This window comes from Borostomias antarcticus (assembly GCF_949987555.1).
Source record: "Borostomias antarcticus genome assembly, chromosome: 26".
NCBI lineage: Eukaryota > Metazoa > Chordata > Actinopteri > Stomiiformes > Stomiidae > Borostomias > Borostomias antarcticus.
In genome coordinates, this window is record NC_140259.1 from 10,282,314 (window position 1) to 10,293,103 (window position 10,790).

The 10,790-nt window shown below is 47.8% G+C and overlaps 1 protein-coding gene across 1 annotated transcript in view; it reads left to right on the forward strand.

The window, feature by feature from the left end:
- The window catches only part of p3h2 (prolyl 3-hydroxylase 2), a 52,979-nt gene extending 44,007 nt beyond the window's left edge, over positions 1 to 8,972 (forward strand). Inside the window, exons 5-15 of the mRNA XM_084459223.1 lie at positions 1,614 to 1,741; positions 3,659 to 3,748; positions 4,638 to 4,678; positions 4,848 to 4,939; positions 5,028 to 5,155; positions 5,505 to 5,600; positions 5,715 to 5,865; positions 6,097 to 6,214; positions 6,547 to 6,622; positions 6,794 to 6,934; positions 7,661 to 8,972. Of these exons, the coding sequence (XP_084315349.1) occupies positions 1,614 to 1,741; positions 3,659 to 3,748; positions 4,638 to 4,678; positions 4,848 to 4,939; positions 5,028 to 5,155; positions 5,505 to 5,600; positions 5,715 to 5,865; positions 6,097 to 6,214; positions 6,547 to 6,622; positions 6,794 to 6,934; positions 7,661 to 7,762 (1,163 nt within the window). The 3' untranslated portion in view covers positions 7,763 to 8,972. The remainder of the gene's footprint in view (positions 1 to 1,613; positions 1,742 to 3,658; positions 3,749 to 4,637; positions 4,679 to 4,847; positions 4,940 to 5,027; positions 5,156 to 5,504; positions 5,601 to 5,714; positions 5,866 to 6,096; positions 6,215 to 6,546; positions 6,623 to 6,793; positions 6,935 to 7,660) is intronic.
- Positions 8,973 to 10,790: the final 1,818 nt, after the last annotated feature.

The following is a 10,790-nucleotide window of genomic DNA, read 5'->3' on the forward strand; positions in this document are numbered from 1 at the left end:
TGAGAAGGTGATATTGAAGGAGGAGGTGATATTGAAGGAGAAGGTGATATTGAAGGAGGAGGTGATATTGAAGGAGGAGGTGATATTGAAGGAGAAGGTGATATTGAAGGAGGAGGTGATATTGAAGGAGAAGGTGATATTTAACGAGGAGGTGATATTTAACGAGGAGGTGATATTGAAGGAGGTGATATTGAAGGAGAAGGTGATATTGAAGGAGGAGGTGATATTGAAGGAGAAGGTGATATTGAAGGAGGAGGTGATATTGAATGAGAAGGTGATATTGAAGGAGGAGGTGATATTGAAGGAGGAGGTGATATTGAAGGAGAAGGTGATATTGAAGGAGAAGGTGATATTGAAGGAGAAGGTGATATTGAATGAGGAGGTGATATTGAAGGAGAAGGTGATATTGAAGGAGAAGGTGATATTGAAGGAGAAGGTGATATTGAAGGAGGAGGTGATATTGAAGGAGAAGGTGATATTGAAGGAGAAGGTGATATTGAAGGAGAAGGTGATATTGAAGGAGAAGGTGATATTGAAGGAGGAGGTGATATTGAATGAGAAGGTGATATTGAAGGAGGAGGTGATATTGAAGGAGAAGGTGATATTGAAGGAGGAGGTGATATTGAAGGAGGAGGTGATATTGAAGGAGAAGGTGATATTGAAGGAGGAGGTGATATTGAAGGAGAAGGTGATATTGAAGGAGAAGGTGATATTGAAGGTGATATTGAAGGAGGAGGTGATATTGAAGGAGGAGGTGATATTGAAGGAGAAGGTGATATTGAAGGAGGAGGTGATATTGAAGGAGAAGGTGATATTGAAGGAGAAGGTGATATTGAAGGTGATATTGAAGGAGGAGGTGATATTGAAGGAGAAGGTGATATTGAAGGAGGAGGTGATATTGAAGGAGGAGGTGATATTGAAGGAGAAGGTGATATTGAAGGAGGAGGTGATATTGAAGGTGATATTGAAGGAGAAGGTGATATTGAATGGGAGGTGATATTGAAGGAGAAGGTGATATTGAAGGAGAAGGTGATATGAAGGTGATATTGAAGGAGGAGGTGATATTGAAGGAGGAGGTGATATTGAAGGAGAAGGTGATATTGAAGGAGGAGGTGATATTGAAGGAGGTGATATTGAAGGAGACGGTGATATTGAAGGAGGAGGTGATATTGAAGGAGGAGGTGATATTGAAGGAGGAGGTGATATTGAAGGAGAAGGTGATATTGAAGGAGGAGGTGATATTGAAGGAGAAGGTGATATTGAAGGAGGAGGTGATATTGAAGGAGAAGGTGATATTGAAGGAGAAGGTGATATTGAAGGAGAAGGTGATATTGAAGGTGATATTGAAGGAGGAGGTTGAAGGAGGAGGTGATATTGAAGGAGGAGGTGATATTGAAGGTGATATTGAAGGAGGAGGTGATATTGAAGGAGGAGGTGATATTGAAGGAGGAGGTGATATTGAAGGAGAAGGTGATATTGAAGGAGGAGGTGATATTGAAGGAGACGGTGATATTGAAGGAGGAGGTGATATTGAAGGTGATATTGAAGGAGGAGGTGATATTGAAGGAGAAGGTGATATTGAAGGTGATATTGTCTTACTGTCTCCCCACCAGGGGGCGATGTTCAGCAGGCTCTGGAGTGCGCCCTGTCCTACCTGCTCTTCCACCAGGGGGATGAGTTCATGAGCGAGAACGTGGACTACTACAGAGACGTCGTGGGCTCAGACGCCAGACCCCGCGAGGTAACACACACACACACACACACACACACACACACACACACACGTCTGGACAGGAGGAGACACATTTTTGTTCATTCTTTTTTTTATTTTGCGGTACTTTCAGTCAACACTGTTTCCACAGATTATGTTCAGAAAGTTGGGTCTGAGCATCGTGGTTTTTATTTCAACATGTTCTTTCCAGCTGTGTGTTATTTGTGGGATATTACTGTGTGCGTTTGGTGCCAGATTTCTACAACAGTGTATTCATTGTTAAATGTTACCTTTTTTCCTGGGTGTTTGTAATCAGCACGATCAAATTTAAGGGTCGGTAAATGTGGTCGTGATTCCAGTCAGGATTGAAATGGTGCAAGTTGTGGACAGAGAGCAGATACTCTGGAAACATGCCACCATTGTTCCCAGCGCCAAAAAGAAACAATCCAGATCATGAAATCAGCCCGGTGCCTTTGACCGATATCAATAAATGTTGGCATATAGGTTAGGGCAGTGAGAGGGGTGGACGATGCTGGACTTGCATACATACAGGAAGGAAAGGCAAGTTTATTTGTAGCACATTTCAGCAACAAGGCAATTCAAAGTGCTTTACATTAGACATTAAAGCATCAAGACAAAGTGCAACACATAAAAGGTTATATAAAATGAAGCAAAAAAGGACATTTAAAACAAAATGCAGGATAAAATAAAATACAGGAATAAAAGTTACAGCGCAGTGTATGAATGAATAATTATTTGATTTAATAAAAAACAGCGGCATAAAGAAAAGTCTTCAGTCTTGATTTAAAAGAACTGAGAGTTGCAGCAGACCTGCAGTTTTCTGGAAGTTTATTCCAATATGTGGAGCATAAAAATTGAACGCTGCTTCTCCATGTTTAGTTTCAACTCTGGGGACAGAAAGCAGGCCTGTGTCAGACGACCTGGGAGGTCTGGATGGTTCATAACGTAGCAGCAGATCAGAAATATTCTGATCCAGGACCAGTACTAGAGCAGATATCACATTGTGGCTCATTGCTGTGGTCGTGACTTCACACAGTAGCGGTGGTGTTTTATATTCTTCCAGTTTTCTCAGTAACACCGAGATGGAAACCCCAAATACTGGCCTTTACCCCGGCCTCTTCCCCGGCCTCTTCCCTCTGCCCCCCGGGCCTCGGGGACTCTGATAGGGCCAGAGCGTGGCCCCGCCTCCCTGCCAGAGAACCCTGTCTTTCAGGAAGTGTCATGAGGGGAACCGTACGTCAGGGCGGCCAAAGAAACTCACTCAAACACTTTGGGAGCTTTTTTTTTGCATCACGGGTGGAAAAGGAGATTTTTCCTGCTGCTGTAAAAATGCTACTGACTTCTCTGGTTTCCTAACAGGCAGGAATCATCACCTCCCTTCCCGTCACATGCCCCCTGGTCTACCCCCCCTCCTCCCTCCTCCCCCCCCCCCCCCCCCCCCCCCCGCTCATATGCCCCTGCTCCCTCCCCCTCACTCTCCCCCCTCCTCCCCCCACCCTCCCCCCCTCACATGCCCCGGCTCTCCCCCTCCCTCCCCCTCATATGCCCCTGCTCTCCTCCCTCGCCCTCCCTCCCCCCTCATATGCCCCCTGCTCTCCCCCCCCCCCCCCCCCCCCCTCACATGCCCCTGCCCCCCCCCCTCCTCCTCCCCCTCCCTCCCCCCTCACATGCCCCTGCTCTCCCCCTCCCTCCCCCCTCACATGCCCCTGCTCTCCCCCTCCCTCCCCCCTCACATGCCCCTGCTCTCTCCCCCCTCCTCCCCCTCCCCCCTCATATGCCCCTGGTCTCCCCCCCTCCCTCCCCCCTCATATGCCCCTGGTCTCCCCCCCTCCCTCCCCCCTCATATGCCCCTGCCCCCCCCCCCCCTCTCCTCTTAGAACACAAACAGGTTTCCTTAAACTCCGCCCCCTCTGTCCGTGTCCCCAGAAGGCGGAGTGGTACCTGAAGCGTCACAAGCAGGAGCTGGAGCTGCTTCTGATTGGCAGTGACAACATGGGGGTGGAGTTCACAGAAGGGGTAAGTGCAAGATGGCCGAGGGCTTGAGTGTGCCGTAAGCCTCCTGCTATCATTTGTCAAACGTTGATACCAGGCCTGCTAAAGACCTTGTGCTGCCCAGGAGGTCCATCTGCTGCTCTGCTTCACTGAGAGGCCTAATCTGACCATTCCAAGAACGCAAGAGTATCCCGAGTCTCATTAAAACAGGAAAACTGCCAGACTGCAACATAAAATGAAAAGCAGAAATATGTATTTCACTTGTGGTGCTATAACTTATCCAACAGAACTTGGACTCAGAGGAAGCGAGATCTTAGCCAGACTATAATTTGTTTTTTAAATTATTCTAGAATTGTATTGGACTTGCTGCATATATTCCCTTCACTTTTTTGATTGGTCACAAAGGAAAGTTTCAGATTATTGTTGGGTCATAAATGTACTAGTTATTTACAGTTTATCATTTTGACCTGGACATTGTTTGAGACTGGTGTGTGTTTCACAATAGAACCCACTTTTCACACAGAAAGAAAATAAATACAAGTAGAAACAGTCCCCTGAGAGCACAGACCTGAGTGAATGCATCTTGTGTTTCTGTGCGCGTGCGTGTGAGCAGAACATGTTTGGTATTGTTTCATTCTTTAGGTCGAGAGCCTTGTGCCAGACCAAACCCTGTGACCTTCCCTTGCCCAGATATCTAGATCTTTATTTAACACGGTGAATCTTCAACACTCTCATTTTAAAACAGAGAGACTCTCAAACAACAACAATTCCTCACAAGTCCAATTTGAACTTTACGTAGCAACAGGTGGCCTGTGACCGCTTTGTTTTCCCTCAGCAAACAGCGCCCCCTACTGGACACACGGCTCTGACCGTCGGCTTGGACATGTTTTGATCCGTCTAACCTCTCTTTCAGAATTACTGGAGTAGCACAGGTGGTAGAGAGGATTCTAACAGGTAAACAAGCACAATGATCTCTATTAGGGCATGATACGATGTAATGTATCAAATTATATGATTCAATACCCTTTTTGATAAATCTACAGGTAGATTTTGTTGTTCAAACAACATCAACATCTTCCAAGTAATGTTTGTAAATGGCTCCGTATACTGTATCGCTTCCCAGAATTCCCTCTGGCACAGACGGCTGGATGGAGTACGTGCCAATCTCAGAGAGGAAGAACATTACTGTCACTTCCACCGAGGGACTCAGAGAAGGTACAACATGGCTCCCGCAACGTCAACAAAGCACTCCATTGCCTCAAACTCAACGGGTTTTCCTCACCGTCTGTGTCGCTGCGTCTAGGTGGTCCTCTGGTCTACGACTACGTCCAGCTGGTCCAGAACTCGGCGGCGCTGAACGGGACACAGCGGGTTCTCCTTGATGATGTCATATCTGGGGAAGAGTGCAGCGAACTCAAACATCTGGCCCATGTAAGACCCGTCTCTCTCTCTCTCTCTCTCTCTCTCTCCCTCTCTCTCTCTCTCTGCTCTCTCTCCCTCTCTCTCTCTCCCTCTCTCTCTCTCTCTCTCTGTCTCTCTCTCTCTCTCTCTCTCTCTCTCTCTCTCTGTCTCTCTCTCTCTCTCTCTCTCTGTCTCTCTCCCTCCCTCTCTCTCTCTCTCTCTCTCTCTCTCCCTCTCTCTCTCTCTGTCTCTCTCTCCCTCTCACTCTCTCTCTCTCTGCCCTGTCATGGCGGGGACTGACTCATTCAATGACTCATTCAAATCACATGGTTTTTTGACGGGAGTCAAAGATTAATTCTCTCTACGGCCGCGTCCCCAGACTGTCACCATGGCCGGCGATGGCTACCGAGGGAAGATGTCCCCTCACACCCCCAACGAGAGGTTTGAGGGGGCCACCGTCCTCAAAACCCTACAGGTACAGTACGCCCCCCCCGAATAGACAACACCTTGTTGACGGAGGGAGAAACGTGAGCTTGATGTTGTTTTTTCAGTTGTTTGTTTGTTAGTTGTTGTTGTTTTTCTCTCTCAGTATGGCTACGAGGGTCGTGTGCCGTTGCGGAGCGCTCGTCTGTTCTATGACGTCAGCGAGCGAGCCAGGAGCATCATCGAGTCTTACTTCATGCTCAACTCCACGCTGCACTTCTCATACACACACCTGGTGTGCAGGACCGCTATCACAGGTAGCATACGCTCACACTGAGACGCTGTAGCCTGGAACCATTTGAATAGCACACACACACACACACACACAAACACACATAACACACACGCACACACACACTCACGTGCCACTGTACCTCTATGTTTTAAACCCGGTGTGTTTGTGTGTGTGTGTTTGTGTGTGTTTGTGTGTGTGTTTGTGTGTGTGTGTGTGTGTGTGTGTGTGTATGTGTGTGTGTGTGTGTGTGTAGGCCAGCAGGACCATAGGAATGACCTGAGCCACCCCATCCACGCCGACAACTGTCTGCTAGACCCAGAAGCCAACGAGTGTTGGAAGGAGCCGCCCGCCTACACATATAGAGACTACAGGTGAGTCTCTCCTACACCTTTAGAGACTACAGGTGAGAGTCTCTCCACCTGCCTGCCTACAGAACCTAGCAGCTCAGATCTGCCCATATCCTTGAGCAAGACACCTAACCCCAAATTGCTCCCAATGAGCAGGTTAGCACCTTGCATGGCAGCTGCCGCCATTGGTGTGTGAATGGGTGTGTGAATGGGTGAATGAGAGGCCATTGTAAAGCGCTTTGAGTGCCGCTAAGGTGGAAAAGCGCTATATAAGTGCAGTCCATTTACCATTTACCATTTACTGGTACGTTCAGCATGCTCAAGGACAGGATAACTGATTTATACTGTACTTTCAGTGCCCTTCTGTACCTTAATGGAGATTTTGAGGGCGGGGAGATCATCTTCACAGAGATGGACGCCAAAACGGTCACTGTGAGTTTCTGAGGAATCTCTTTTCAAACTCAAGTCAAACGTCGTGCGTGAAATACGAGTGTCGGTCTCTGTGTTTGTGTGAAGCCTGTGGTGTTTTTGTGGCGTTTTGCCGGTAAAGCCTGTGGTGTTTTTGTGGCGTTTTGCCGACTCGCCCTGCTCTCCTCCCCCCAGGCGTCCGTGAAGCCGAGGTGCGGCCGGATGGTGGGCTTCTCGTCCGGCGGGGAGAACCCCCACGGCGTGCGGGCGGTCACCAGGGGGCAGCGCTGCGCCGTGGCCCTCTGGTTCACCCTGGACCCCCTCTTCAGAGAGATGGTAAACACTGTGACAGCAGCTCATACCTCATAGTCACTTGTTTTAGAAAGGAGATGCACTTGTGAGTTCTGGCAAGTAGTAGTACATTGGCTTTTCCTACGTTAAATGCAATTATTGTTAGTCGCTTTGGATAAAAGCGTCTGCTAGATGACTGTAATGTAATGTAATACCTGTACAGTTATGTTGATAACACGCTCGGAGATGTTGTCAGCGTGGCGACGTGTCAGGACTACGAGCGCCTCCTCCCAAAACCTCCTCCTCTGCTCTGGTCTCTCCTCTGCTCCCTCTCCTCTTCTCTGGCCTCTCTTCTCCCTCTCCTCTCCTCTGGCCTCTCCTCTCCTCTGGCCTCTCCTCTTCTCTGGCCTCTCCTCTCCTCTGGCCTCTCTTCTCCCTCTCCTCTCCTCTGGCCTCTCTTCTCCCTCTCCTCTCCTCTGGTCTCTCCTCTCCTCTGGCCTCTCTTCTCCCTCTCCTATCCTCTGGCCTCTCTTCTCCCTCTCCTCTCCTCTGGCATCTCCTCTCCTCTGTCCTCTCTTCTCCCTCTCCTATCCTCTGGCCCCTCCTCTCCTCTGGCCTCTCTTCTCCCTCTCCTCTCCTCTGGCCTCTCTTCTCCCTCTCCTCTCCTCTGGCCTCTCCTCTCCTCTGGCCTCTCTTCTCCCTCTACTCTCCCCTGGTCTCTCTCCTCCCTCTCCCCTGGTCTCCTCACCTGGTATCCCTCTCTCTTCTCAGGAGCGTCTCCAGGCAGATGAGGTGATCCAGGCGCTGGAGACCCAGAGCAGCCAGCCCTCCTGGGACCAGGGCCTCAACATCAACCCCAAAGACGAGCTGTAGAGGCCGACCTCCCCTCATCAAATCCTTCTATCTACCAATCTATCAACCAGTCTATTTATTTAATTAAGTTTGGATCAGAACAATTCTATTTTTGTACTGTTTGAAGTGCAAGGTTATATTGTTGTTTTTGTTGTTGACATTGCCGTTCATGTTGTTGTTCTTGTCGTTGCTTCAGTCAGTTGTGTGTGATTTTATTTTTCGGTACAAAACAGTACCAGAGATCATCTTTGGTCTTAGTATTATTGACGGTCCACATTAGGTTGGAACTGGAACCGCTCCATGGATGGTTCAGCTGATGATGGTGCGTTAGGCGGATATCGGATCACTACACACACCTAGTGTGTACGTTTAGTTAGGGGCGGATATCGGATCACTACACACACCTAGTGTGTACGTTTAGGTTTTTACTGCACTGTGAACAAGCCAAAGAGAAGTATGGTGGTTGATTTTGTTGTCCTTTATTATGGAAGGAACGTATAGACTGTGCGTACACTCAACCAATATGTGTGAGTTTATTATTCCCAATCTGTGTACGTTGGTGCACGATTGCAACTGCACGTGACTGATTCAAATGATTGCCTTGAATATGGATTTATACAGAGTGAGACACAGAGAGAGAAGAAAGTGATATCGGGCATCTATATTGTTCTATTGTATTCCTTCTTAGTGACTGACGAGTGTTTAATTAATCTCATCTGTCTCTACTTGTGCACTTTCTACTCATTGGTAGTGTATCCTTGGTAGTGTATTAAGTTATCTGACACAAGGACATGGTGTGTGTGTGTGTGTGTGCGTGCGTGCGTGTGTGTGTGTGTGTGTGTGTGTGCGTGTGTGTGTGTGTGTGTTAAAGATAGACAGCTGCAATTGCAATTGTCGGCATTTGATCATTAGAAACCTTTTTAATAAAAGATGTCATTTATTCCTGTTTCAAGGAATACTTATCTTTGAGGTGACGTGTTTCCCTTCAATACTCCTCAAACTGCAGGCTACACAGATAGGCAGGCACGCAGTACTAGTATGAACTAGAACTAGTACGAGTATCCTAGTATGAAAGCACCTTGTGTACTGGTCTCACTCACTTATCAGCTTTTAGCTTACATTTCACTTCTGATAGGGAAGATGGCCACTTTATATTTGCCTCACTTGTGTTTAAGTATGAATTTATGTAGCATATGAGTGTAGCAAACTCTTTTGTTGTTATGCGTTCGTATAAATTAAAGAGAGATGTATATCTGCACTTTGAAGTCTGTCGTTTTTTATATTATAATATTATATATCCTCACAATGATGACAACGTATACCCTTGGCTGTATCTACAATACATGTGTTCTTGGAGTTAAGGATTCATCATACAGGAGAAATATGGTCGACATTCTAGTGTTAGATGGAGAAAATGAATGACAACGTAATGATGCCGTCCCTACTACCCAGCTAACACATGTCATCAATTGCTTGCACCTTTTTACAATAGGGAATAAGTACAGGAACACAGATTATCAGGGACACAGATAGACACGAGGTGGCGCTAGAGCACCTGCCCTTTGCCCTCTGGACAAGGCAAGCGCCCTTTTGAAAGTAACTTTTTTTTTTTTTTACAGTGTAGGCCTACTGTATGTGGCCCATGGTGACATCGATCAATTCTCGATTAAAAGCGTGTAATAATAATGCCCCAAAATGCGTTGTCATTTTGCCAGACCCCCCCCCCCACACACACACGTGCCCCCCCCCTCCCTCTCTTCCTCAACGGTAAACGCGAACAACAACTCTCGCGACAATCCAAATCCAAATGATCTGTCGGCACCTTATACCTCCATGGTCTTATACCTCCATGGTCTTATACCTCCATGGTCTTATACCTCCATGGTCTTATACCTCCATGGTCTTATATGGTCATGGTCATGGTGTCTCCATGGTCAGCACCCCGTTAACGTCTCGCCGCGCAAGGTGCCCTCATTGTTCACTGAGCACCTGCCCCTGCCTAACCCCCCCCAAAACTGCCCCTGCCTAACCCCCCCAAAACTGCCCCTGCCTAACCCCCCCAAAACTGCCCCTGCCTAACCCCCCCAAAATGTCTGCGCACGCCACTGCTCGTGAAGGCGCCTGCGTTGTTATGAACGGATCGCTGCTAGAATCGGCTGCTAGAATAGAATAGAATAGAATAGAATAGCCTAAGCCAGCTAATTTACGGCAACAAAGTCTTTATTGAGATATGTACGCGTGGGTGGGCTCCCCAGCTCAGTCTTGTTCTTCCAACCATGGTTTAATTTGCAATAGCACCTTCATCACACCTGTCTGAACGTGCCAATCAAGTGATTTACAGTGATTTTAGAAAGTAGTTTTGTCAAAAGAGCCTCGCAAACCGTGACGTCACAGAGCACCCTTGTGACGTGGGCCAGGAGGAGTATAAAAGCCCGAGAGCGACAGAGGAAGAGCAGCCAGAGAGAGAGAGAGGGGGGCGTCTCCCTCTCTCTCCCTGGCTCTCTCTCGTGGGCCAGAGAGAGAGAGAGAGGAGGAGGAGATATCATCTTGACATCTCCTCCTTCTCCTCCTCCCCCCTTTCAGGTTCACAGAGAGAGATCTTGGTTCTCTCTCAGTGAGCCAGAGAGGCGGGGGTGGAGATGTCTAGATGGTATCTCCTTCTCCTCTCTCTCTCTCTCTGGACCACTGAGAGAGAGTCAGGGAGAGAGAGGGAGATGTCCTCTTCTCTCTCTCTCCTCTTCCATGGCTCGGAGGAGGAGGCGGTGGTGGTGGCAAATCATAAAAATAAATAAAAAATGATTTTAATCATAAAAAACTGATTCTGATTCTTTTTTGTAAGCTATAGTGTTAGATAAGATATCCATGTTAGCATATAGGAGTACTGTTACTATAGTTACTGTTAGCACTTCAGACTTAGGGGCTGGGCCTCCAAAGCTGGTCTCTCTTCCCAGAGCAACCCACCCTCAGCTGGTCTCTCTTCCCAGAGCAACCCACGCATTTTCAACCGGAGGTTTCGCGTCGTCCTGATTCAACCAGGTGTGACTGGTCA